Below are 27602 nucleotides of genomic sequence, written 5' to 3'. Positions count from 1 at the left end.
GAGTCGGGGCTGCCCTGGCAGCAGATGGGATTTATTGCTTCTGTTTTGTTTCCCTCCTGTCTAGGGCTGCTCTCTGTAGGGGCAGGGAGAGGAGGCAGTGGTCTCCACTTATCGTGGTGGGAATGGCCTTCTGTGCCTGCTTAAAGCCTGACTGGGAGGTTTGGGAGCCCCATGGCTTCAGTGTTGCCCGTGGGTGGTGCCGGGAAGGGTTCTGATCACTGGTAACACATGTGGAGGAGCAGCAATTTCTGTTGCTCTTCCCCTTTCTCTCCTTGTCCCCTTACCTGCTGCAAACCCTTTCTGTGTGCAGCTGGAGACCAACCTGTTCCGAGAGGAGCCCCTGCCTTACCTGGTGTACCAGCCCCTGCCCTGGCAGATCCAGTGCGTGTCCCAGAGCCGCCGCACCAGCCGGGACAGCGAGGTGAGGGCTGGGGGCACCGCCAGGGCAGCTGGCTCGGGGGTGGCACTGCCTGCTGCAGGAGGCAGCTGTGTCAGCCAGGCAGGCTGGGAAAATAAGGTGGTGTCAGGAGGTGGGGTAAGATGAAAAATGTAGGCGAGGTATTGGTAGGGGAATTCAAGCTAATTTTTAGGAATGGGAATATCCCCCAGCAGACCTGGCATCCCAGGAGCTGCAGGTTCATAGTGGAGGGGCTGGAATGGGGAAAGCAAACCCAGCAAGCCTGTCTCCTTGCTGGTTTGAAATGCTGATCCAGTGAGGATAATCTGTGCCAACATCCATTCTGAGGTGTACTGGGCACATCTCACAGCTCTAACCTGGATACAAAATTCTTTCCTGCCTCTCCTTTGGAGGTCTTTTCACAAATGCAGATTAATTAATCAGTGCTCTTTAAGGGAACAACAGTTTCCCAAAGGCAATGGACAGTGGAAAGCTTGGTGGAGCTGGTCCTGTGCCTTTCAGAGATTCCCAGCTGGCCTGAAAGGGACTGTCCTCACTGCCTCTGCCTGGGATATAACTGACTCTTAGTTTTCTTCTCCCCCTTTCTAGAGAGGCAGGAGCTCTCGGCACAACAGCATCTACTCACTTTCTGGAGACAAAGGTGAGCATGGGGCAGGCAGGGAGGCAGTTAAAAAAACCCCAGCCCAGGTAATAGGGGAAACTTGGGGCTGGGACCATGGATGCAGCAGGGGAGCAGGCACTGCAGCACCTTCTTGCTGTCTTTCTGCTTCCAAAAATCTGTCCCTGTGACATTATTATTTAATGGTGAGATATTTGTTAATATGTATAGCATCAGCCAGTGAAGGTCCCAGGGATGCATAACTGAATGTATAACAGTACATGTGTGTCTGTGCAAATCCCTTCTCCCCTCTTCCCGTGAAACCTGCCCCACTGACTCCCTTGGGGTCACGCTGGGGAGAACCCACACTATCTCCCAAAACAGTCCCTCTTCCTCTTCTCCTTCTTCTGGTAAACCCTCCTGGAATTCAGCCCCCGTTGCTCCTTGCTCTCGTCTCCAAGGCCCCTCTGCTGAAGCCAAGGGCTCAGCAAAGAGGATTTTGAGCAGTTCTATTCTTGATGCCAATCGGATAAGGGGCAGTGGGGGCTGGGACTGCTGCTGTGACGTCCCTCCTGGATGGACCAGGAGCTCTGGCCAGCCTGGTTGCTGCTTTGGGGGTTTCACTGCCCTGCAGTAGGTGCAGGTCCCCAGGCTGACAGTGCCTGAGCTCCTTGGGCAGGTGTGTTTCCTGTGGAGCTCTGGGCAGCCCAAAAAGCCAGGGCTCCTCCTGCCAGGCACAGCAGTCCCTACCCTGTGTTCCTCAGCATCTGCCCTTGGACTTGTGCATTGTGCAGGATTTACAGCTGATGGTGTGTCTTGTTAAGCAGGGCAGGAGGGAGACCCTTCCCAATGTGGACTCCTCTTATTTATCATTTTACTTGGCAATTTCTTTTAGGCTGTGGAGGGAAATGGGTTCAGGTGACAGCGGTGAGTTTATACAGCAGCATCTGGCCCCAGGATTCCTGATGGCTGCTCGGGGGGTGCTTAGCAGTGACACACTGGCTTAGAGGAGCACTGCTGAGTGGCTTTGATGCAGTTCCTGTTGAATTTCACAATACTTCCCTAATGCCACATTAAGCAGGAGTGGGGAGGGCTCCCATTTGTCAGCATGAGAGCTTTATTGCTGTACAGTGCCGGGCTTTTTTTCTAATCTTATTTGTGTGTGCGAAAGTAAGTGAGCATCATACGTGGTGATTAAACGTGGGGAAGCTGCTGTCTTTGGGGAGTGGAGCTGTGTAAATAGAGGGCTTAGTGCTGCCAGGGAGGCTAGGCTTTGCTTTGCCTCCTGTTCCCTGCTCCCTGTGCCCTGGAGATGTCTCTGTGAGCCAGTGGAAGTTGTGGTTTCACGCTCTGAGCTCTCCAGCCTCTTTGACCTCCCCAGCGAGGTAAGATGTCCTGTCTGGGAGCCTGTGGAGGCCACTGACCCTGTGGGGTTGATGCCAGAGCCCTACCCTGCTCTGTGCAGTCTGTTCAGGGCCACCAGCACTGCCTGTGCTCACTGTGATGCTCTGTTGCTGCCCCAGGTGATGTGACCCCTGATGCCAGAAAGGATAGCAAGTGCTTCAGCGACCCTACGGAGAGGGCAGCCATCACCATCCAGACCCACTTCAGGAGGTACCAGCAGCAGAAGCAGGAAAAGAAGTAGATACATCAGCCACCCGTGCCCTGCACTGTCCCTCCTGTTTGTCTTTTCTGTACCCCAGAGACATTTGGGGCTGTGGTGACTGTGAACCTGCCCCCTGAACCTACACCTGCACCTCCTTGGTGCGGGTGTAGGTTCTCTGCCCTTGTGTTGGTTGCTGCTGAGAGCGAGCTCTCCCTCCTGCTCAGTCCTTCCCCAGACAGCATTGCCTCGTGGGCCAGGGTGCAGCTGGAGAGGGGCTGCTGGGGACCTGGGAACAGGGGGTGATGCTGCAAGCCTGTGAGTCCCAGCAGCTGTGTGGGTGGGAGTGGGCTCTGCACAGCTGATGGTGGTTGTGCTGGCTGGTCACTGCCGAGCTGGGGCTTGTTTCACTCAGCACTGCCCCTCCCCTGCGCCTCTGCCTCTGGAGTTGGGTGGAACAACTGCCTTTGTCCTCTGCTCTGGGTGGCAGGCTGGCAGAGGTGCCAGCACAGAGTCCTGGAGCCAGCCTGGAGTGGGAATGTCACCGAGGGGACGTGCTGCAGGCAACTGAGGAGCTGAGCTGTGAGCTGATCTTACCTTTTCTTGGGGAGAACTGGTTGGGGTGCCAGAGCAGGAGTGGGGTGGGACTCTGTCTCCTGAGGCTGAATGTGCTTTTCTTCCTGAGACAGCCCTCTGGTAACATTGGTGTTCGGGTTAGAGCCCACCTGGTCTGGTGTTTTGGTGCAGCAAAGCTGAACAGAGACCTGCTCCTGGTCAGGCAGGGACAGGACCCCCAGGAGAGTCTTGGGTCTGAGTGTCAGCTTGGTAAAACAAACCTGAAACAAAACTCTGGATTTGTGAGCATCTGTTTTCTGTTGAAGGCAGAGTTGGGCTGGTGTGGCTTGAATTCATTGTTCTCCTGCAAATCCTGCTGTGGCAAAGGGCAGTGGGCTCGCTGGGAGCAGAGGGGTGTTGAGGTCTTGTAGGTGAGTGCTGGAAACTTGGGCTGCATTAAACTGTGCAGGCTTGTGCCTGCTGGGGAAGGGAAGGGGGAGAATCCTCGCTAAGAAGTAGAAGGAAATCTGTACTAGCCAATTCCAATAAAGACGTATTAATCTCTGTTAATCTATCCTGCGTTTTATCTTGCTAATCTACTTACTCTTACAGCTGAACACGCTTGCCTTTTCTATTTCTAATTCTAATTTCTCTTCTGTTTCTATTCTGAGCCTGGTATTGGCATTTTTGGAGATGCTGCCTGGTGGTGATCCTGCTTTAAGATGGAGCTGGGCACTTGCTTTTTTTTTTCCTTTAATCTGTAACTATGTAAAGGTTTATAAGTCTAATGTGCTCTGAATTGGTTTTGAAATCCTTACAGAAATGCTTGAGAGATGCTGGTTTGCTGTCACCACTTTCCACTGCTCTTGGGGAGAGACAGAATGGGCAGGACTGGTTTCCCTTGGTTGATGGCAAACACTGGCCAGTGTGGGACAGAGCTGGCACAGTGCAAAATCTGTGTATTCCTTCATGCTGAGTTGGAAACTTACCATGGTTTTGTCTCCAAAGAGCTGTTAAAATAATTGAATTAATAAGGAAACTTGTGCCTAGTCTCTAAGAAAAGCTGTACAGGGGTCAGTTGGGGGGTTGGTGCAAGAACATAAGTGGGAAATAGCAGCCCTGGCAGTTGGGGCATCATCTCTGATGCTTCCACACCAGCCTGTGTGGGGAAGGTGCCCCTCTCCATGCAAGATGCTCCTTGGCAGAGGTTGGCACTGAGTGGTAACTGAATAATGGCCAAAAACCATAAAAAATGGGCATAAGAAATTGTCTCAACAGCTCATTTCTCGAGCCCCAGGGGTGAACAGCTGCCAGGCTCTTGCCAAAGTGCTTCCAGCTCTGCAGGATTTCAGGAGTTACCTTAGCTAGGAAGAACCAGATGGCAAAGGAGGATCTGCTGACCAGTGTGCCAGCAGGCAGGGAAGGGAACTGCTGTATGTGGAGACTGCAGGTAATGTCACCAGTAACACCAGTCACTGTATTTCTATGTAATTTTTTTCTTTGGGTACTACATTGTAAAAAAATCATGGAGAGATGGATAAAGTGATCTCCACAGCACTTGATCATAACTGATGAATTAAACCCTGTAATGGGTGGGGGGAAGAGAGAATGGTACAAACCTGTGTATAGATGCTCCAACTGCTGGTTTGAGTTAAAATAGGAAGTGTATCTGCAAGGAAAAGACTGGAACCAGTGGGTAGCAAGGATGGATGGAGACCTGATGAAAACTTGAGCTTATAAATTATAGGAAATAAGGAAATGAAGGTGCAGCTCGTTAATTAGACCTTGAAGCACCAGAAGCTCCTCAGGAAGGTGAAGTTGTACTTTGGGCTACTAGAACAAGAGTTAATAATGGCCTGAGTTATTTTTGCCTTCCTGGGGTAGCAGAACAGAGCCCCTGGCTCCTGCCTGAGCTTCAGCTGCTCTTGCTTTCACAACTACATATTAAAGGGGAAAGTAGAACCTGCATCTCTTTGGTGGTTTATTGCTGTGGCTGGTGCTGAAAACAAAGAGGAAAAATAAGAACCAATTATGGTGGGGGCTGTTCTAGGCTTTATGGTGTTCCACTGTGCTATGGTGCAGTGTTGTGCCGTGTCCTGTGCCATGATTTTCTTGGGCTCCACACTGTGCTGCACTTCACCACACCGTGCCGTGTGCTCAGCAGTGGTGCTGCTCCTCTTGCTCTCCCTGCTGCCACATCACAGGGAACCAGGCCCTGCTGTGAGGAGCTGCTGTGCCTCGCTGGATGCTGGGTACAATGCTGGAGCTGCCCTGCACTTACCTTGAGATGCCAGAGCCGTGCAGCACCAGGGTCCGGCATCGGTTCACCCCTCCGGATGAGCTGGACCAGGGCTCCTGTCTGGCACTTTGGTTCACCCTGAGCTGTGGCTGAACTTACCAGTGACCTGGTGCTGTGGCACAGTCTGGCTGTCCCACTCAGGACCCTGTCCCCATCCCTGACCCTCCTCCTGCCCCACGGCTCTGCAGGTCCATAAGTGCCTTAGTATTCCTTAATATTTAATCCCTTTTCTCAGTATTCCTTAATATTTAATCCCATGTCTTTCTGTACACTGGGCTGCCCTGGGCTGTCCCTCTCCATCCTCCTGCCCTGCTCTGCCTTAATTCCCTGCTCACTTAACAAACGCCCACGTATAAACATAACCTTTATTGCACACAGCGCTGGGTTTTTTTTCATAGAAAAAGGTATTAACACATAAGCATTTGCAAATTGAAGCAACTCCTGCTGTTTTCAGAACAGTAAAATAGCATGCAATGTCTCGGAGACGTTCCTTTTTAAAACCACCGACAAGATCAGGGAGAGAAAAGAAAAAAAAAAAGTCGCTGAGTCTTTCCTTGTGCCCCTTTCAAAATGATGTGAAATATATATATATGTTTACATATATATTATATTTTTAAATCTGTAACATCAAATTCTTTGTGCCCTGGTTTCTTTTTCTGTTCGGAGAAGAAGAAAATAGCTTCATTTTTATACAAAAGAGTTCATTATGTACAAGTTTGTTAATTAAATATAAATGGCGCGGGGTGGGGTCGGGGGGGGACGAGCAGCATCCGGTGGGTGGCCCTACACCAGTGTGTAGGACTTGGAGTAGGCTCCGGCGCCCTGTTTTTGAGACCTGCCTACCCCCGACGTGCTCATCTCTAGCAGTGAGTCCCTGGAGCCCCCCACTTTGGAGTGCGTGGGCACCCGTGTCTCGGCGGCGGCGGCGGCGGCAGCAGCGACGGGGGGCTCGGCCGCGGCGGGGGGAGCCGGCGCGGCGCTGGCGGCGGGCGCAGCCGCGGTGCCGGTCGTGCCGGGCATGGGGAGAGTCCTCTGAGGTAAGGTGGTTGCGGCCGAGGCCGGGGGAGGCAGCCCCAGGGGCTTGGTGCCAGGCTCCAGCGTCATGTGCCGGGCCTGCGCGTGGTACGCCCGGGCCAGGTTCCGGATGGAGGCCTCCCGCGGCGGCACCACCGGGCACGGCTCGTGCGCGTCCGGCTTGCGGAAGAACGCGTCCGACTTGACGTACAGCGGGAGGTTGCAGTAGTCACCTGCCGAGGCAAGAGGAGGCACGTGAGGCTCTGGAGGGATCCCTCTGCCCACCGCCCTCTGTGCGTGACGGTGTCCTGCCATAGGGAACACGTCGTGTGGTCAACCCAAAATTGACCCACGAGGGATGGGAGGTGTCAAACTCCAGTGGGCAACATTAAATACAATGTCCTACGAGGTATCATAATGTAACACTATTGGTAATATTGTAATGTAGGAGTAATAAAGTATTATAATGTAATCGTATTGGTAATATTGTAATGTATAGAGTAATAATGCATTATAATGGAAAAGGAACAATAATGTACTGCTAAGTGTGCTAATGTATTAATTCTAAGGGTAAGAATGCATTATGATGTAAAAGTAGTAATAAATGTACTGCTAAGTGTACAGTGTAATAAAAGATCTTAACACTATCACAGCGTTCTTTTTTATGTGTTATCATGTTTTCAGCTATCTATAATCCAGTATACTATGTATATGCAATGGATTATATGATGTTATTTTATTAGTGTGATGCAGACAAGTATTGATGGGGCATATATGTGTTCTGTACAGTAATGTACTTTGTGTAAATATTCCATGTACATCCATGACATCTCTAACAGAACACAGGGCACAGGTTTGTATTTATTTTGTATTTATGTATTTATGACACTATTTTTATATGTGTGTTATATACTAGACCTGCAAGAGACAATATAAGAGTATTGCTTTTAATTGTACATGTTTTATAATATGTTCTGTAAGCTGCATGTCATCTCTTCAGCTGTAACACACTATAGGATGTGTATGCCATGTATGGCAGAATGCTTGTTATTAATCTCTGATATATCACAGTGGTACCTCTGCAGGTGAAGATCACCTTGTGTTCTGTAAAGCATCGTGGTAAATATCCCTTCTACTCTCTGCAGCACCTGTTAGAGCCCACAGCAGTGTGATAGATAAGTTATATGGAAGGTTTTATTCTGCCAGTGTAAGTAGTGTCTGTGCTGCAATAATAGATTCTGCTATGCTGTGTTATATAACATCATATATAGTTATCACCTTAATTTAAGGTTTTATGTCTATGTATGTATAAGACCCAGCATTGTTATATTGTCCCTTATAGGTGTTATAGTGTTATATTTCTGTTGTATTACACTACTGCCTTTAATTGTGTTCTGCAGCATCATCTGCAGCTGTAGTACCTTAATTTAAGGATTTACATGTAGATGTAAAACACTTATATGTTACAAATATAAAAGACAAAATAATAACACCTCTATCCCTATAGCATTACTGCTATTAAAATATTAAAAAATACCAAGGAATGGGGAAAAAAAATTAGGGAATGCAAAGGAATACTAAAGAATGGGAAGGAGTAGTAAAATATGGAGGGGGCGGGGGAAAGACTAAGGAATGGGAAGGAATACTAAAGAATGGGGAGAAATACCAAGAAACTGGGAAAAAAGATATGAAGGAACTTGAAGGAATACCAAGGAACTGAAAGGAAGACTAAGAATTGGATGGAATACCAGAAGAAGTGGGGAACAATATTAAGCAATAGAGAAAGAATATTGAAGAGGGGGTAGAAATACTGAGAACACAAAGGAATACAAGCATGGGAAGGGCTCCTGGGGCGGTGGGACAGTTCTGGGGCAGGGCAGGAGCTGTACATACTCTTGCTGGCGCGGTGCGGGATGGGCACAGCCACGCTCTTGCCGCGCTCGCTGTCCTGGGGCTTGGGCGGGGAGGCGGTGAAGCGGCAGATGCCGGGCTCGGACGGGGTGCTCATGGAGGTCATGCTGTCGGCGTTGTCCGTGGTGCCCGTGGTCATCTGGTCGGAGGAGCTGTCGGAGATGAAGCACTCGGTGATCTCGAACTTGGCGTGCTGCAGCTGCTCCTCCAGCTTGGCGTGCTCGTAGGCGCGCGCCAGCTCCTCGTAGGTCGACGAGGCGCTCTCCGTGGACACCATGCTGTTCCGGCCCTTGTCTGTGGAAGAGAGGACATGTCACCTACCTGGGAATTTTTCTTGCCCTGGGAATGCCTTTTTCCACGTCACTGTCATCACGGGAATACCCAGGCTGTCCCTGCTCAGATACACCCGGCCATCTGCAAGGCCAGGTTGGACAGGGTGTGGAGCAACCTGGTCTAGTGGAAGGTGTCACTACCATAGCAGGGGATGCAAGAGGATGGTAAGTCCCTTCCAAACCAAAGCACCAGGATTTTATGATTCTATCTCTTCCCAGAGCTGCGCACAGGTCTGGCTGCTCAGAGCCACCATTGACTAAGTTCTACTTCTGCAGTCGCCCTGAACTCACAGTCTGGGGTCATGGCCAGTGAACCTGTGCACCCCAAACAGGCAGATCCCTGCCAGCAGCAGTTCCAGGGAGCCTCTGGGCAGTGCTGGCACACCTGTGTCCTGCGAGAGGCTGGCGCTGTAGCTGTCGCTCTCGGTGACCGTGATGCCGTGCTGGGAGCCCACTGTCCTCCAGTCCGAGGTGAGGGTCCGTGCCGGGGTGGACGCCTGGCACTTGGTGAGGGTCCACTGGCTGGAGTAGCGGTTGCGGGTGCTGTGCGCAGACTTCACGCTCTTCCTCGACACGGGGTCTAAGGCACGAAGGTGACACGGTCACGGTGGGTCCCTCACACAGCCAGGACGCTGTCCCATCTCCCTGGAGCACTGCCCACTCCTTCTGCCTTACCAGCAGCTGCCTGGGGCATGGCCACTGCTGGGGGACAGGGGTCTACAAGCCCCCCGAGCTGCTCCCAGCACACCCACCCACAGCACTGCCACCACTCACTGGTGCCGGGGCGGATGTCCGACATGTCGATGAGGGGCCCCGTGTTCTGGATCAGAGCGGGGTGATGCAGCGAGACGCCTGTGCAGAAGCTCTGGGGGTTCACTGCCTGACTGAACTCCGTGTCCGTCACTGGGATCGTGGCTTTGTCATCCCCTGTAGGAAGAAGCTGGAGCTCAGACCTCTCTCTGGCCAGGAGCTCACTGTAGGTGCCTGCTGGCCCACACTCAGCCCATCCACGGGATTCCCCTGGAATTTGGGGGCACAATGGGGATGGGAGATTTGCCTGTGCTTACCCAGCTGTTTGATGCCTTCCTTGTCCTCGATGAGGAGCTGCACCCGTGGGATGTCGATGTGCAGTCGGGGGCCCTGCGGGGGCCCCTTCACCGGCGTGTCAAAGCTGCGATTATTCTTGCTGTGAGGTAAGAGGGGACGCAGACCCGGCCATTACCGGAGACAGCCCCGGTGGCTCCAGCCGAGGACAGGCTGGGCATTGCCACCAGCCAGCCCACCTGGGGCTCAGCTCTGTCCAGGCAAGCTCCAGGATGGGTGCCAGGACCCTCTAGCAGGCAGGAGCAGCCAGGAACAACAGGCTTTTGTGCTACAGGGGCACCGACACAACCTTTGCAGGCCTGAGCCCAGGAAGGTCTGAACTAGACAGGGCTGAACCTGGGCTTAAAAGCATCCAGGATCAGCCCTCAACACCAAGCATTCCCATTTCCCCACCCAGCACCAGCCACAGGCAGCTCCGAGACCCACCTGATCAGCATTTCAGCCAAACTCTTGGCATCTGTGCAGGAGACACAAAAAAAAAAAAAAAAAAACAAGTTTTTTTGTAAGGGAAATATGTAGGGCACAACAAGGTGGTCCAGGAACCCAGCCTGGTCCTGTGCACTGAGCCTCTGAACCCCGTCTCACCTCTGAGCCTCTTCAGCCGCTTCTCCTTCCTCTTCTTGCGGATGATGAAGAGCAGGGCCACTCCCAGCGTGGCCAGGATGACGGGGCAGGCGATGGTGAAGAGCTTCTTCACGTCGTCACCCTCCCCTTGGGCAGACTTGATCGGGGGGATGGTGCCTAGGGCAGAGCGCGGGTGGGTGGGTGATCAGCGCCCCGGGACCCCCCCAGTGGCGTGCCCCCCGCCCCGTCCCCCCACTCACTGCCGTCGTAGTCCAGCGTGGCGAACTGCGTGGTCTCGTTGCCGCAGCCGGCGCTGTTGCAGGCCTTCATGCGCAGCTCGTACCACGTGGCCTCGCGCAGCTCGGTGAGGAAAACCTCGCCGGAGCTGTTGGTGCGGAGGCTCTGCCACACCCAGTTGCCCTTGGGCCGGTACTCCAGGACGATGGCGGTGATGGGGCAGCCCCCGCTGCTCCAGCCCTGCAGGTTCAGCCTGGCGTGCGTGGAGTTGATGTGGGTGAAGAGGTGCTGGTCCTTGCTGAAGGAGGGCTCTGCGGGAGAGGGGCTGTCAGGAGGGCGGTGGCGGGGAGGGGACCGCCGTGTCCCCCCCAGGGACACCGTGGGGCTGGCTCACCTCTGCCGTGGGTCTTGGCCTCGATGATCTCGCTGATGCGTCCGGCCCCGACGCTGTTCTTGGCCGCCAGCTTCACCTTGTACCACGTGCCACACTTGAGGCTCTCCAGCTTGAAGGAGCGCTCGGAGGAGCTGATGAACACGTCCTTCCACTCCTCACTGTTGTCCACCGAGTACTGGAGCACAAAGCCTGTGGGAGCAAGGGCAGAGGGTCACCCCCAGGCACAGGGACGAGGGTGAGAAGAAGGGGTTATGGCTGGCATGGAGCCTGTGGGTACCCTCTCCCACCTTGGCAAACCCAGTGCCCAAATCCAACGCAGCCCAGCAGCACCAGGGCACCCACTGCACACCGATTTGTGCACCACTGTGTGCTCACGAGTGGTGGTGGAATCTGCCTGCTCTGCCCACCACACAGGACAAGAGGAGCGTGGGCACCCCCCCCCCACCTCCTGAGCGCTCTGCCAGAGGGCCCCAGTCACACACTGCCCGCCCCCAGTGCCACCAGCAAGGCCCCATTGCTTGGTTCCACAGGGGAGTGCGCACTGTGATTGACTGGAGCGAGGCTATAAAGGGAAAGCCGGAATTAACTAGCTCCCTCGGGAAGCTGCAGGGAAGTTGCTTCTGTCATTGCACGCCGCCTCCTCTCCCGTGATGAAGAGTATTAGGAAGCACACTGTGTCCTAGATGAGCAAACCTGTTACACTGCCACCAACAAGCCTGAAGATGGCTGGTCTGGGCTTCTCAGGGAGAGGCATACGGAGCTGGGGACGAGGGACACGGCACCGAGGGCATTGGTGCCCCTTGGGACAGCAAAACCCTGCTGCCCTGGCTGCTGACCAAGCTTTCATGGTGTACCGACACATCTTTGCAGGATATTTTGCCAATTCTCAAATAAAGACAACAGAGAAGAGTAGGCTTTCTGCCTTGCTCTGTGTGTCACAAGCCACACAATGCAGAGCCTGCAGGACCACTCTGGTGCCAACACCACTTGGGCACTGGCATGGTAATGCCAAAGGACCCATGAGAAGGTGCTCTGTGAGCACCAAGGCTTCCCTGTGGATGGTAATACCTGGACCTTCCCAGGGCTGTGGGAACATGATTCCCAGTGGTGTCAACACCAGCCCTGACACCCCCACACCGCCCACAGTGCCTGGCACCCTGGTACCTGCCACTGGTTATTTATTTATTTTGTACATGCAGCATGTTTTTAATATTTCTAATCCAATTATAACCAAATTTATCAACAGAGTCCGCTGGAGTGAAAGGCTGCTGGCTGGGGAGATTTGCTTGTAATTACTTTCATGCTTTTAATTAATTGTAAGCGAGGTCTCCTTCCTCGCTCCCCGCTCCCCCCTCCGTGTGCAGCTGTTTCAACGTATAATTCATGAGATGAATCAGAGCAGAAAGGAGGCTTGGGAAAGCAGGGATGCTCCTGGAGCCCTCCTGAAATCCTCAGCCTGGCAGGGACAGGGGACAATTCCTGTCCTAGTGGGTTCAGAGTTGCTGGGAGACATAGAGCAGCCCTGCGGCTGATCCTGGCCACCAGCACCTGAGCACTTAATGATGTGCCCTTCCTTAGCTACCTCAGTCCCTGCAGCTTGTCCAAAACACCTCACGATCCCCTCCTCAGGGCTGGAAGGCCCTGCTTCGAGCTCAGAAGCATCAACCTTACTCTGGAGCATTTCTGAGGCATTTCAGAGGGGGGAAATTGCGGCACGGAGACAAAAATGGGGCACAGCGTGCAGGGGTGTGCTTGAAAGGCATGAAAACATGTTCCACGAGCCTCAGCTTTCAGCAGCAGAGGCACCCATGGCTCTGGGATGAGGTGGTGGCACCAGCCCCATTGCTCACAGCAGCCCTACCTCGGATGGAGCTGCCCCCATTGTCCCCAGGGATCCAGGCCAGCGTGATGGACGATGCCGAGGTCTTGGAGACAGTCAGGCGGGGCTGGTCCGGGGGCACTAAGGAGGAGGGAAAGCCCATGAGCACCTCACACACACAAAGTGCCCCAAACCGTGCTCCCCAGAAGTGCCAACGAGACCTCCCACTCAGCCCTGGGCCAGCACGAGCCCCCCGTGCAGGACAGAGCCCGAGGAGCTTCACCCGCCGTGCACTGGGCAGCAACAGCGCGGGGACGGAGCGCGTCCGTGCAGGGCCCCTGCTCCCTGACACGGAGGTGGGAACCCTCACCTTGCACCAGCAGGTTGATGATGATGGTGTCGAAGCCCCAGGTGTTGGTGGCGGTGCAGGTGTAGTAGCCGGAGTCCTCGGCCTTCACCGAGCGCAGCACCAGGGTGCCGTTGGCCTGGATCAGGCGGTGGCCGTCCACTGTCACGGGGATGGCAGAGTCCTCGCTGCCGGGAGGGGAGAGGCTGTTTCAGCCGTGTGTGACACAGCGAGGGCAGAGCAGCTGGCACCGGCCCCTGGCACGGCTGGCAGCCCCTCAGTACCTGTCCTTGGTCCACTTGATGGCAGGCACTGGCTCCCCAACGGAGTTGCACGGCAGCCTCACATCCTTCATCCACGGCGTGGTGACGGTGCCTCCGAAGGAGATGATCTTGGCAGGGGCTTGGGGACAAGGAGGGGGTCAGCCTTGTGGGCAGGACCCTATGCACAGACCCCAGAGCTGAGACCACCCATGCCGCATTCACTCTGCCCTCAGGCCACTTCAGCTGTCCCTTCCCTCCAGCTGCCACAGCACCCCTTGGGGCAGGGGACAGGGGACAGGGGTGTGTGTCCCCCAGCCCGGCAGCCCCGCCGTACCTTTCCCCGCGGGCTCGATGGTGACCTTCTCGCTGATGTTGCCGCGGCCGGCGGAGGTGACGGCGGCCACCCAGAGCATGTACTGCTGCCCGCGGTTCAGGTGGGCGATGCGGTAGAACAGCTGGTCGGGGCTGGTCTCGTACTCGCTGGGGGCCTGCAGGGAGGGGGACGGGAAGAGGTGCAGCCTCGGTGAGACCCTCACCCCATCGCTGCCACCACCCCACTGCCGTGCTCTGGCTTTGCTCCCGAGCAGCGGCTCAGCTCTGCTCCCTGTTCCTCAATGCCGGTGTGAGCCGGTTGGTGTCGTGATTCCTCCAGGGAGCCCGGGCTGGAGCCCGAGGAACAGATGGCTGCGACGGCGTGGTTTGTTCCCGGGAAAGGAAAGGACGCTTCCCTGACACCCGCCAAGCTGCGGCAGGAGCCAGTGTGGGGGCAACCCCTCACCAGCCTGCCTCAAACCCTCTGTGGCCACAGGGAGGGGCCAAGGGGTCCCCAAAACGTGCATGGGGTCACCTCCTCCATCGCCCACAGTGACTGTCCCAACCCTGCCGTGGCCCTTCTGAGAGGTCTGGTTGTGTGCAAGTGCCAGGGCCAGTGCCCATCGCATCACGGCCAAAGTCACCCTGCTCCAGGCACACCACGTGGGAAAGGGCTGCCCTGCACAGCATCTGGCCATCCCAATATGCCAGCAGCAGACAGGGATGGGGGCTCCAGCACCCCTGTGGCACGGGATGGCTGTGGTATTGACACGTGTGACCACGCAGGGACCTGCACGGTCCCTGTCTCCACACGCGTGCCCTTGCGGGACCCACAGCTGCAAATGTACCCCAAAGCAGACACACCTATATGAATATTGTATAGTATACATAATTTTTTTTTTACCCAAATGACAGTTTTGACAAGATGCCAAGAAAACAATATCAGATCCCAGCGGTTTTACCAGTTGCTTTGATGAAAAGATTATGTTGCCCTGGAAACCAGAGGCTCAGATAGTGAAATGAGTTTGAGAAGGAGCTTTTGATAAGCACTAGTCTGCAGACCTCCCATCAACCTCTCCCTCGCCAAGGAGGGATGGGGCCAGGTTGGATTTCTATTTCATTTTTGGTCAGCTGCTGGCATGTTTCACCCTCTGGAGCGAGCACTGAGCAGGGCAGATACTGGAGGATGGGAACAGACAGATTATGGGTATCCATGGATGCCCTTGGACAATTCTGCAGTACAGGGACCTCTCCAAGGGACCTTTGTGACTGCCTGGCCTCAGCCCTCCCTCCTGCTCCTGCTTGGACAGCCCAGCATTCCCAGGCACACGGTGGTGATTCCCATCTCACCCCCATCCCCATCACGTACCGGCTGCCCCGAGCCGGGGCTGGAGCAGAAGATGGTGTATTTCCGAATGATGCCGTTGGGCTTGGCCGGGGGCAGCCAGGACACCACCACACTGCTGGCTGAGGATGGGACAGCCTTGATGCCAGCTGGGGGACCTGGAACTGAGGAGGGACAGTGTGACAGAGCCGGTGCCTGGAAGTCTCCAAGGTCTCTGCCCACCACACACTGGGAAGCAGCTGCAGTGCTGGAGTCACACTGGGCACGTACAGGCAGGGACACCTCTCCATGGGTGGCTCTGGTCCCCAAGTGAGCCTGAGGCAGGAGGGTTAATTGCAGCCCAAGCTCTGGTTTAGAAATCATGATTGGCTTTTAATGGCCATCCCCTTAATCTGTCAGCCGTACCCTGCCCAGCTGCGCCTCCCTCCCAGCATCTGGCGCTGCTTCACAGGACACAGGCCCAGGAACGCTCTGCTACCGAGTTAATGGCATTAAAGTAGGGCAGGCGGGGTGTAAATATTTAAATATCTGCACTTAAGGAAAAAAAAAGGGAAAGGGAAATGCCCTGCCCATGTCTGTACACGGGGGGTTTCCTCCGCGCCCCTGCAGCCACTCCAGCGCAGCAGCACAGGGCGCTGCTGTGGCACGAGCGAGGGGCAGTGCCACTTACTGTCCTCCTTGGTCTGGATGTAGAGCACGCTGCTGCGCACGCCGTCGCCCGCCTGGGTGTAGGCCAGCACCTGCACGCTGTAGTTGGTGAACTTCTCCATGCCCCGCAGCTCCACTCGCTCCCGCGTGGTCGTGATGTTCTGCATCTCGCCCCACTCTGCAGGGAGACAGGGCCCGTCAGCCCCCTGCTGCCACCCACCCGGGTCCCCCCTGTCACCTGCTGCCCACGAGCGCTCACCTCCGTCCATGTAGAGGGACCAGAAGATGACCCGGTACCCCTTGAGCACCCCGTTGAGGGTGCTGCGCGGGGGCTCCGACCACGAGATCACGGCCACGTCCGAGGTGATGGAGATGGCCCGCACGTTCTCGGGGGGCTGGCTGGGAACTGGGGAGGGGGTGGATGAAGAGGACAATCAGCAGGAGGGTTTTGATGCCAGGCTAAGGGAGCCATGTCCCATGCAGCCCCATGGGACCCCATTCTGCTGCTCCTCTGTCATCCCCCTGAGCCGGTCCAGCCCAGCAGTGCTCTGCCTCCAGCACGCAGCTTTGCTCCTCCTGGACCACTGACCACACATGCTCATGGTGACAAGGAGTAAGTCCACTGGGACTGGCTGGGCTTCCCAGGGAAGGGAGAGCAGGAGAGCTGGCTGGATGTGAGGTAATTAGATCCCATTGCCCCGTAAGAGGTAACTCTAATTTTTATGAGCATTTAAATGATAATACATCACCGTAACGATCCTCTTTGAAAATGATTATTGTTTCATATTACTTAGGTGCAAAAATATAAGCACCATGTAATTAGGGACAGAGTATAATAAACTAATACAGATAGTCCGTTTGAACGAAATGAAGGTAATATAATTATAGAAAAGACACTATTGCTAAAACAGGGGCCCTTGAATACCCCGGGAGGAGTGCTAATGCAGCCAGGAAACGATCGTGGTTTGACAGGCTAACGAGAGCCTTAATTAAGTATGAAAAACTGCTGAGCAAACGCACTGCAAAACTTTTTTCTCATTGTTTTTAAAGCGACTGAGGCCATCAGCCACGTGTCCCAGATGGAAACCTGCCTGGCACTTTGGCAGTGCCTAAATTCACCTTGCATCCTTCTAACCGTGCCAAAAACCCCGTGGTGCCAGGGGTGTCCTGACATCTTGGTGCTCCCAGCTCCTTCCCAGGGAGCTGCGAGGGTGCACACAGCTGGTGCTGCTGGTGGCAGCCACCACCCCAGACCTGCTTGGGATGGGGTAGGGAGGGACTGAGCATCCCCCAGCCACTGGGGAGCAGGAAAACTGCGTGGTTTGGTCAGAGGGACAGCCTTACCATCCTCCAGCGTGGTGGCATTGATCTCGCTGGACGAGGGCCCCGTGCCCGCGCGGTTGAACGCCTGCACCACCACCCCGTACTGCGCAAACTTCTTCAGGTTGTCCAGCGTGTAGACCTCGCTGTCGCCCGTGGCCTTCATCTCCACGATGCTGTACTGCCCGTTGCTGCCCGGGCTGTTCTCCCGGTACCCAATCTGGTAGCCACGGATCACCCCATTCTGCAGCTCCTTCTTTGGGGCCTGAGGAACGAGGAGGGTGGGATGGGGAGTGGTGTCATGCAGAGCTATGGGGTCAGGAGGCTTGTGGGACCCCATGTCCTGACTACTTCTCCTCAGTGGCCTTTCTCAATGCTGCTAAAATGCTTTCTCTCCCTACAACACTTGGGTGCATACACTGAGCAGTAAAATAGGGATAAAAAATCTCCCATGGGTCCTTGGAGCCACCAGAAAGTGCTGGCCTGGGCAGCAGGATGTGCCCAGACAACACCAGTCCCCAACTGGAACAGCTCAGCAGGAGGAGGGAAAACCCCAAGTCTGGTAGCCTTAGAGGCCACACTGAGATCAATCTTAACAATATTTCTCTGAAGCATTAAGAAATCAATAGGGTTGATTGCAAATTTATGTTACAAAGCCAGGGCGATCCATCTTGCTGAAATACTCCTAAAACGAAGTGACTTATCTTTCAAGTGAATCTTACTTTCCATTAATCTGTTTTTCAGTGCTTAAGGGGAGGGGGGAGAAGCTGGAACCCTAAATTTATTGACTTAGCAGTTCATTCCCAAGTCCTAACTTTATAATCAATTTTATTTTTCATTAGGCAGCTTTGGAAAAATAAATCCGATTCTAAGTTTTATCGATCTCTGCTCAAACACTTTGCAACCTGGCATCTCAGTTTTTACATATTTATCCTCTCTCCCCCATGGCCCCCCATGGACACCCTATGAGATAATGAGCTTGTTATAAAACAGGATTAATAAGGGCCCCATGCGAACTGTATGCCCAGCCTTCGGGTTTCCATTTTTCCTGGAAAATCCTTCCTGACCCTCACAATGTTGATGACATGCTGAGTCCCAGGACACGATGGGAGAGCTGCCTGAGCCCCTGTGGCCAGGGAAAGCCATCCTGGCCTCACTCACCTTCCAGGTGACCTGGATGCTCTGGGATGTCATGGGCTGCAAGGTGACATCCATCGGAGGGCCATCGGGAGCTGCGGAGAAACAAACCCAAAAGAGCATGTTGAGAAGCATCAGGGAAAGGAGCCTCCTCATCAGGAAAACCCTTGGCTTTAGGAGAGCTGTGTCTCAGCCAGCTTATCTGGCCCCCCCTGCCCACTGTCCCCAGAGCCTGAGCCGGGACCAGCACCTGCTTCCTCCGTGCTGATGGTGAGCTCCTTGCTGGGCTCGCTGCGCCCAATCTTGTTGAAGGAGTACATGCGGATGCTGTACACGGAGGCGGGGTGCAGGTCCACGATGTTCGCCTGGTTGATGGTCGGGGAGATGTTGCGTGTAGACTGCTTAAAATCCCAGGAATCTGGAGGAGTGGTGGAGCAAGATGGGAGGGTCAGCACCTGAATCCTGCCCTGGGGTCTGCGGCACCGAGGGGGCCGTGCTCAGGCAGGTGAGGTCCCCAAGCACCTCCAGCTTTTGTCCCCCTTGGAGATGAGCTGCTTTCCTCTCTCTCCGCTGTGCATCTGGGGTTCAACTTTTCACAAATATTGTCTCTTTTAATATTCCCTTTCAAATGCTCCCATCCAACAGAAATTACCATACTTCATTAATGCTGCTCTCTCCTTTCTTCATCAAAGGAACAGGGATGCAGAGTATTCCCTTGGAGGTGCCGGTGGGGCAGCCCCGCACCTGCCCACAGAGCCCCTCAGCCCCGCTGTGGCCCAGGGAGGGGACGTCACTGTCACCTACCTGACTTGTTCTTGTACTCGATATCGAACCCCGTGATGATGCTGTTGCCATCAAACCGCTGCGTCCATCGCAAATTCATACTCCGGGCTTTCACCTCGCGGATCTCCAGCTCCGGTGGGTCAGGGGGCTCTTGGGGACACACAGGCAGGTTAGGGACATGGAGAGAGGCCCTCCAGGAGCAGGGGGACCCTCGCAGCAAGGTTTTGAGCCTCAGGGCTCGCGCGTGGGGGATCGAGTACCTTGGACGGTGAGCTGGATCAAGCCTCTGTCCTCGCCGTAGGAGTTGATGGCGTGACAGGAGAAGAAGACGGAGTCCCCACGGTCGGCTGGTTTCAACTGCAAATGTTTCAGGGAGAGGAGCCAATTCAGACTGAGCTGCCGTGAGCACCGTGCCCCCGCCTCCCCCTGCCTTCACTGCCTGCTCCCACCACGGTGCCGCTCTTGGAGTCACAATCCCTCCACCGGGATTCCTTACCACCCCACCCCGCTGGGCTCACTTTTGCCACCCAGGGAGCGCAGCCACAGTACCAGCCTCCACGGCACCCACCCAGGGCCACTGACACCCTCCCTGCGCACCCCCTGTGTCATCTGCCTCCCCCCATCACCCAGCAGGACCCCCAGCCCTCACCTTGAGGGTGGAGATGACCTCGTCGCCGTTGTCCTTGGTGGTGATGGCGTAGCGCATGTTGCGGTCGGGGTCGATGACGGTGTCGCCCTTCTCCCAGCGGATGATGATGGGCCGCTCGCCCCGGGCGGTGCAGTTCAGCTCCTTGGTCTGCCCCTTGATGGCGATGGTGGTGTTGGGGTGGGAGGTGATCATGGCTGGGACTGCGGGGAGGCAGAGGGTCACCCGTGTGCCCAGGGCATGACCAGGTGCCACCTGTGGCTGCCCGGCCCCGGCAGAGCCCACAGACCCCGCTGGGGAGGCGGTGGATGCGGGTCTCACCAACAGGCCACGCAGCCCAAAGCGGAACCGTCTCGCTGCATTATACAGCTCAGGATCATAAAATAATGAAGCAGATAAATTTTATAATGCATAGCATTACACCGGGGTAGACAATAAAACGTGAAAGACAAATAACCAAGTGCACACTATAATGAAGAGAAAGCCTCCAGTCTGAGACGTGCGGGTATGAATTATTGACTAAGGTTTTACACTCCCGAGGATGAGAGGAAGAATGTTTTCCATCACGGATTTGCATAATTCACTCGTATAAACCTGGGCAGAATACAGAGTGTGATTCCCCATCAGCAAGGCCGCCTTTGCATTGCAGATGCCAGAGATGAATTTTTTTTTTTATCCATAGCCACCCCAATATGCAAACAGGGATGGTGGGGACACCCTGTGCCACGGTCACCACCCATCCAGGGTGCAGCACCCAGTGCTGCTCGAGTAGTGGGTGCAGGGATGGCTGATCCTTGCTGTGAGGATGCTGCACTGATCCCCAGCCAGGCTCTTCCCTGCTCCAAGAGCCAAGATCTCATGCCACCCCTGTGCCATGCAGTGGGCTGGCTGTGGCAGGCACCACGCAGGAGGAACAGGCTGGGGGACCGAGGGCAGCCTGGGTAAGCAGAAAAAAATGTAATGCATAAACAAACAGCAGTGCTGAGTCCTGCAGTAATGTATGATAATGACAATCCGCAAAGGCAACACACACTGTTCTAATGGGACACAAGAGGCTCTAATGAGCTACGACTTCTCGGCTTTCTGTGGCAATGTAATTCAATTAACAGCAAAGGAAACCTTTCCTCTGGAGCTGCCAGTGTTTGTGGGGTGCAGGACAACACCATGGGCAGCACCTGTGGCAATCCTGCCCCGAGGGAAGCACAGCCTCCCACAAGCTGGCATGAGGATGGCAAAGGGCAGGGACGCTGGGGCACGTGGGAAACCAAGGGTTACAAGAAACAGAGCAAGACTTCTCCTAGTCCTGCCCTGTCCCATCCCCAGCTGTGTGCCCCTCTTATCCCAGCTTTGACACATCTGCCTGCCTGCAGTCAGGGATCCACCAGGAGAGGGGCAGGAATGGGAAGCACTGACCAAAACCCAGCATTCCACATCCCACCAGGGTGAAGACAGAACTCGGGTTCCGATGGAGGCTCTTGCACCTATGCCAAACCAGGGCTGACTGTGCACAGCGTAACACAAGGGCACACACCCCTGGATTAGGGTCTCAGCACCCAGTTTTGGCACTCTGGCAGCTTTTGCCAGGCTCCTGACCACTGTCCCCACTTCCTGCCATGGAAAACCATCAGAAAACCATTTGGCAGGCAGGAGCACAGCCCTCATTCAGCCCAGGCTGGAGGCCTGTGGGTCACAGAGTGTGTGAATGCCTGCAGGTGCCAAAGGGGCAGGACAACCTTGCAGGGTTGTGGCAGCTGTGGAGGGATCAGCCCCGTTCCCAGCGAGCAGCAGCCCCAGGAGAAGAGCTCCGTTTCAGGCTCTGCTTCACTGAAATGCACTTATTGATGTTTGATTAAAAGCAGCTCTTTGGATGTAAACATATCAACTTCTCTCAATTGCTGGGGTCCCAGGAGAGAGACATGCCGTCCAGAGCAGGAAAACAGCACAACAAACCCAAGGAAAACCCCAGGCAGCCGTTAGGACAGCACAGATCAGGGCGCGGGGCAGCGCTGCTTGCACGACACCTGCCTTGGAGCAGCTCTGCCACTTGCAGAGGGACAGCACTGCTTGGGACTGGCCACGGCACCTCCAGGGCTGGCCAGGGGCTGCTCCTGGCCAATCCTGGGTGCAGGGACATCATTAATGGTTCCTGCCCATCAGAGCACCAGCCACAGCCCCTAGTCAGCACTTTGGCAGACAGGTTTCCCTTGAGGAGAGCTCACCGCCGATGTGCCCACCTGTTCTCCTCGTGCCCAGCCACTCGCCCGTGCCCACGGGTCTTGTTAACAAGGCCCCAGCCAGAGGCTGGTCCTGCTGGCTGGGCAGATAAGCCTGGGAACAAAGGCAGATGACAGCCACCAGCACACTCCACTGTCCCACGCCGGGCTGGGGCTCGAGCTGCTTCACGGTGCACTGGTGACAACTGAATGAGAACAGTGACAAGGGTGACAAGGCTGTGCCTGCCTCCCTCGCCCCCCTCTTTCTTGTTTGGAGCCGGCTCTGTGATGTTAATTTGATTGCACCCATCACAGCTTCCTTTCTACACTGATTAGCTGAGTTTCACCTGAAGCATGAGATTAATTCAAATTGCATGGAAGCAATCAGTTATGCTCGTGCCGTACGGCAGCGAACTCCAAACAGGGCTGTGCCGTGACACACAGGCAGCAGCCCCTCTCCCTGCCCCCAGCTGGACCCCTGGCATCGAGGTGCTGGCAAGGACCAGGCAGAGGAGCCCCCACCCCAGCGAGTGCTGCCCAGTGCTCGGGCACAGCCAGCGGGAGCCCTCAAGGATGTGACCGTCCCCATCCCGCACCTCCGCTCTCAGCACCCCGGCAGGTGTGCAGCCGTGTGCTAAATGGCATTTATCACGCGCTGGTGGTCCCCTCACCTGAGCCCAGCCCACCCCGCTGTCCCCTCGGGCACAGGTTCCCATCCTCCAGTATTCCCCACCTTCCACTCTGCGCACTCCCAGCTGGGTGCTGGTGAGTTCTTCCCCAAAACAGGGAAGGACAGGCTGCCATGGTGTGGCAGCAACCACAGACAGCAAAGCCCCAGCCCTATGGGTGACATCCCCACGCCAGTAAATCCTATGGTTTTCCTTGCCCATGCCCTGACAAAAGCAGCGTCCAGCTCCTCCTGGCACTGCCAAGTCCACTGGCACTCGGCCAGGACGGCACACACTGTCCAGTGTGTTACCTGACTCGCCCCTGGAGCCCAGGGACAGGGATGTGCGATGCTGGCTGCCTGCAGCACTCCCTTCTCCCCTGCTGACCGCCTGTGTGCTTTGTTTGGGCTCTGATTAACTCTCATTTAACTCTGTCCGCAGTGGCCTGACTTTCAGGAAAAGCCAGCACTGATCTCCCTTTAATTGGACTGACATTTCACTAAACAAACAAAAACCCCAAAATGAAACAAAACAAAGAGCCCATCTAATGCTTAATTGGCTGTGGCGCTTTGTCTACCTATTCATCCAAACCTTTTCAAAGGCGGCAAGGGCTCCGGGAGATGCAAAAGCACACGCATAATAAGGTTATGTGCTATTCAAGTCAGCAAGCAACCTGTCCTGGGATGCAATTACGGCAGATAGCAGGGACACGGCACCAGTTCGGGCTCCCAGACTTCGGCACGTTCACTCGGGATTAATCGCCTCGACTTTGTACCTGCACCTCATTGAAGTGCCTTGTTTGAAGTCGCTCGTTTTGATTCATCAGTCGGCGGGATAAATTAAACAGCTGACAGGGAGGGGAGAAGGAACCCGGGAAGGCTGGGTGGGGAGGGGAGAAGCCCCTGAGAGAAACGGCTGCCAATGCCAGGAAAGAAAGTGCCTGGCTGGGGAGGGGGAGGCAGGAAAGGAGCTGCCTGAGCCAGAGTCACTTTCTCCTTATCTCATCCCAGAGACCTCAGCCACGACATGTTGGCACTCAGAGAGGGCTGCACATCCCCTCTACCCAAAATACCTTGCCCAGGGGACAGCCAGGGTGTTGGTGGCTCCCACAGCTCCACCTGCAGCCTCCATCCACTCTGGCACGGGGCCAGCAGCCAAAGGACTTACTGCTTCAACCCCCCTGTGTGTGCAGGGCAAAGCTTAGCCCTGCTGAGCCCAGCCCTGACCCCAGCCTCTCCTGGAGACATAAAAGAGCAAGTGTGACAGGGCCAGACCCCTTCCACCACCTTCTTTTGGAGGCTGGAATGCTCACGGCAGCCACAAGCCCTCTAACTAACGTGGAGCTGGCAATTATCCATTCTGCTGGTAGCAACGGGAGAGCAATCCAATAACACACACGGTTCAAACACGGTGTCTAACAACACTTCCCGGTCCATCCCTGTCAAAGCAGCCCAGCTATTTCCTTTCCTCCTGTATGATGTAGATTGATTGCTTGGTTTTATTAAAGACAAAGTGTGTTTAATACCAAAAGGGAAGCGGGTCTCTGGAGGGGAGGAATCAATGCCCTCCCGTGCCCTGCGCATCGATCGCGGCGTTGCGCGGAGCCGAGGCCAGAGCGCGGCTGGAGCAGCAGAAACCCTCGGAAAGGAGGAGGGGGCTACACCAGACCAGGCTCTGCTGGTGACCACAGGTCCCACAGCCACAGCCACCCCCCCGACCGCCACGGCACGGCCCCGGGAACTTACTCTTGACGGTGAGAAACATGGACTTGCTGATGTCTGTGCCCACGCCGTTGCTGGCCTGGCACAGGTAGTAGCCAATGTCCTCCTCCAGCACGTGGCGGATGAGCAGGGAGCTGTTGGGCAGGATCTGGATGCGGCCCGTGAGGGGGATGGGGTGGTACTGCTGGGGGTTGCCGCTCCCTAGGAGGGGACACAGAGACACGGAGCTCAGCTGAGGCAGAGGAGTGAGGCTCAGAGCTGGGGTGGTCATGCCAAAGGGACTCTCCACAGCCCATCCCAATGTCCCTACATGCTGCCACATGACCCATCCCTACCTTTAGCGTGTTTCCACATGACTTTTGGAGGGGGGTATCCATCAACAGAGCAGTTCAGCACCCCGGCTTTACCATAAATTCCATCTTGGTTGTTGGGTTGGACCACAAAACGAGGAGGCACTGAGGAATTTGAGAGGCAAAGATGGTCACTGTAGCAAAACCCCCACCAGATCCCTATAACTCCCCCCTGCACAGGGAGTGCCCTGGTGTAACTCCTCCTCACCCTCCCACCCGCTCCTGCATCTGCAGAGCAGCCTCCCACCTTCTCTCTGCTCCCCACTGTGCTTCCCTCCCTCGCTGCCCACCCTCCTGAGCCCACCGGGGTGGCAGCACCAGGCCTAGGCTGGAGGCAGGCGGCTGGGTGCCCCGTGGAGCTCACCCCGCACGATGAGCTGCCGCTCCCGGCTGACGGTGGCCGCGTCGTTGCTGGCGATGCAGGTGTAGTTGCCGTTGTGCTTGAGGGAGACGCTGGAGATCTGCAGGGAGCTCATGAACTCCTTGCTCTCGATGGTGACTCCGGAGCCGGAGAGGATGACGTGCCCGTCCTTCCTCCAGGTGATGTGGATGGGCATGTCCCCGGAGGAGACCACGCAGGGGATGTAGAGGAGCTGCCCGATGGAGGCTGGTGGGAACTCGAAGGGCTGGATCAGTGGAGGGACTGTTGAGGGGAGAGGCAGAGAATGCTGGAGAGCCCACCCAGGAAAACCTTCCTCCAGCAGGGACAGGCTGCACTGGGGCTTGGGAGAGATGCTGTCCTGGGAGAAGCAGCAGCCCAGAAATTAAGGTAGGCTTTTGATTCCACCAGGAACATGGCCAGGGGAGAGCAGAAGGTGCTGTTAAGCACAGAACAGCAGAAAGACTTCTCCCTCCTGACAGGGCCACCCTGCTGAGAGCAGGATGGAGAAACACCAGGTGCCTCCAGAAAATAGCAGACCCTGCAGTGGGGAATGCCCTGGCTGCCCCCAGCACGTGCCAACCGAAATTCCACCTCAGCATTTATCTGCTCGCAGAAAAGCCATTATTAGATGGATGCTCTTCTTAAAGGCTCCGGATTCAGAACCAGCCATTATCTTTCTGATAACTTAATTAGGCAACCGCAGCATCTCTGGCAATGTGGGAGGGGGAAGAAAGTGGAGAGAGGGAGACAATTAGCTTAACAAGGGCTCAGCACCTGGTAGACGAGCTCCTCTTTCCGCGGTCTCCATAATTAAATTAGCAGGCTGCCAATTGTCCCTTTGGCAGAAGGGAGCTGCCCTCTCGTACAGGCACGGGGGCAGCTCCCTGAACCCCCCACTCCTCTCTGGGCTCCACCTCCCCTGCCATGCTCAGCACCACTGCCTGGTCCCTGAGCAGGGGCAAGCAGGGCTGTCACTGCTCTCCTTAGGTGCAAGCTGCTGCCACCAGGCAGGCAGGTAGAGGCAGGTATAGGAAGGTACAGGCAGGGCTTGCCTGCCCCTTTGCCAGCTACAGCGACGTGGCTCGAGCTGCCAGAGCCATGGAGCCAGTGCTGCCTGTTTTCCATAATTAATGAATAATTAATTGGGAATGCACTGCAGTCTATTGCAGAGCGGGGATGGGCTTGTGGATCCGCACCTCTCCGAACGTGCCCCTCTGGCTGCTGCTGAGCACCAGGAAAAGGACAGGCTCCCCCTCCTCAGACCGAGCTCTCCCTGCTTCAGCTTTCCACAAACCAACTCACAACTCTCCTTTCCTTCCCCGGTCACTTCCCACTGTGACTCCTTTCTCCAGGGCTTCGGGCTCTCGTGTGGCTGCAGCAGGAGCTGGCCAGAGCCCCGAGCACCCTGCCAGGGTCTCCCTGCCCACAGTGCCACCACAGAACCCATCCCAGCAGCTCAGGTCGAGAGGGCACCCCAGCAAACAGCCTCTGCCTTCCCATGCGGTGAAGCATCACCCCACGGTGCTGGCACTGCCAGTTGCAGGGCTGGTGTCAGCACCGCGCTCCCCAAATTGCCGCAGCCACCCGAGCAGAGCCGTGCAAGAGCCCCAGGACAGCACCAAACCCACAGGGGATTAATTAAAACCTTCAAAGACGTCTGCAGGAAGAAGGAGCTGTCAGGACACCTTGGAGGAGGCTGGATGCTGGATTGTGCTTCTGGGGAAGCCCCCAGCAGCACCTCTGAGCTAAAAAGCCCTGTGGACCGGGAGGTTTGGAGCTGGAACCTGGGGGTCCTGGGGTCCCCCAGAGAAGCAGCAGCAGCTACACCTGAGTAGGGGCTTCCTTCAGCAAGAGATGAAGGCGATGCCTCACAAGCAGGGCTGGGGGCTGCCTGCATGCCCCCATTCTCAGGGGGAGTGGTGCCAGAGGGAGTTATAAAGCTTTTATTGCTGTGTGCTTAGAAGGACCTGCATAACTCACTGGTGGCACTTCATGTGGTCGCCAGGCACTTATGGCCATAAAAGCTTTACGGTGTTCCACAGCATCCCACGGTCCTCACTCTATGCAGTTATGTTTATTCACTCCCTGACTGTCTTCCAGGTTTTTGCCAGTCTTTTCCATAGGCCTTTTATCCCATGGCTGGAGGAAATGAGGAATCCAGCCAGCAGGGCTGGGTGTAAATCTCCGGCAGCCGGAATGAAGATGTCTGGCCCTGGATGAGCACCGCACTGCCGCCCGCCCGCCTTCCTCAGCCCAGCACCAGCCACCAAGCGAGGCAGTAAATCCAGATTGGGAAGGGTTCACTAGCGGTTGCTTCCCAGAATACACAGATCCTCAGCTGAACTTGAGCATCCTGCACCCTCTGATGGCATCTCCCAGCGAATCCCATTACTGGGCTGCGCGCACACATCCCAAGGTGCTCTCCCCACACCAGCCTTGCCCGACCCAGTTGTCCCAAGACAAGACCAGCAACTCTGGCCTCTTTTCAAGCCCTGAGGCTCCACACAGACAGGGATTTAAATAAGGTGAGGAAAGCAGGGCTGGCCATGCCCTGCAGACCCAAGGGGCAAGAAGACCTCCCCACATTGCCCTTAGGTTATCCACAGCCTGCCCTTCCCTT

At 55.6% G+C, this 27602-nt stretch overlaps 1 protein-coding gene across 1 annotated transcript in view; it reads right to left on the bottom strand.

Moving 5' to 3' along the window:
• Nucleotides 1-5824: 5824 nt before the first annotated feature.
• The window catches only part of DSCAML1 (DS cell adhesion molecule like 1), a 95785-nt gene continuing 74007 nt past the window's right edge, over nucleotides 5825-27602 (bottom strand). The window contains 25 exon segments of the mRNA XM_050322861.1: nucleotides 5825-6720; nucleotides 8381-8692; nucleotides 9116-9310; nucleotides 9505-9657; nucleotides 9798-9916; nucleotides 10261-10291; nucleotides 10420-10575; nucleotides 10659-10946; nucleotides 11030-11218; nucleotides 12891-12989; nucleotides 13219-13382; nucleotides 13479-13596; nucleotides 13792-13945; nucleotides 15139-15278; nucleotides 15785-15940; nucleotides 16022-16168; nucleotides 17107-17347; nucleotides 18244-18314; nucleotides 18470-18637; nucleotides 19024-19152; nucleotides 19263-19359; nucleotides 19652-19851; nucleotides 24275-24451; nucleotides 24586-24705; nucleotides 24965-25243. Coding sequence (XP_050178818.1) covers nucleotides 6257-6720; nucleotides 8381-8692; nucleotides 9116-9310; nucleotides 9505-9657; nucleotides 9798-9916; nucleotides 10261-10291; nucleotides 10420-10575; nucleotides 10659-10946; nucleotides 11030-11218; nucleotides 12891-12989; nucleotides 13219-13382; nucleotides 13479-13596; nucleotides 13792-13945; nucleotides 15139-15278; nucleotides 15785-15940; nucleotides 16022-16168; nucleotides 17107-17347; nucleotides 18244-18314; nucleotides 18470-18637; nucleotides 19024-19152; nucleotides 19263-19359; nucleotides 19652-19851; nucleotides 24275-24451; nucleotides 24586-24705; nucleotides 24965-25243 — 4367 coding nt within the window. The 3' untranslated portion in view covers nucleotides 5825-6256.

This window comes from Myiozetetes cayanensis, unplaced genomic scaffold (genome assembly GCF_022539395.1).
Source record: "Myiozetetes cayanensis isolate MyiCay16 unplaced genomic scaffold, myiCay2020 scf29, whole genome shotgun sequence".
Lineage (NCBI taxonomy): Eukaryota > Metazoa > Chordata > Aves > Passeriformes > Tyrannidae > Myiozetetes > Myiozetetes cayanensis.
The sequence above is the reverse complement of the archived record's forward strand: the minus strand, read 5'-3'. Positions and strand labels throughout refer to the sequence as shown.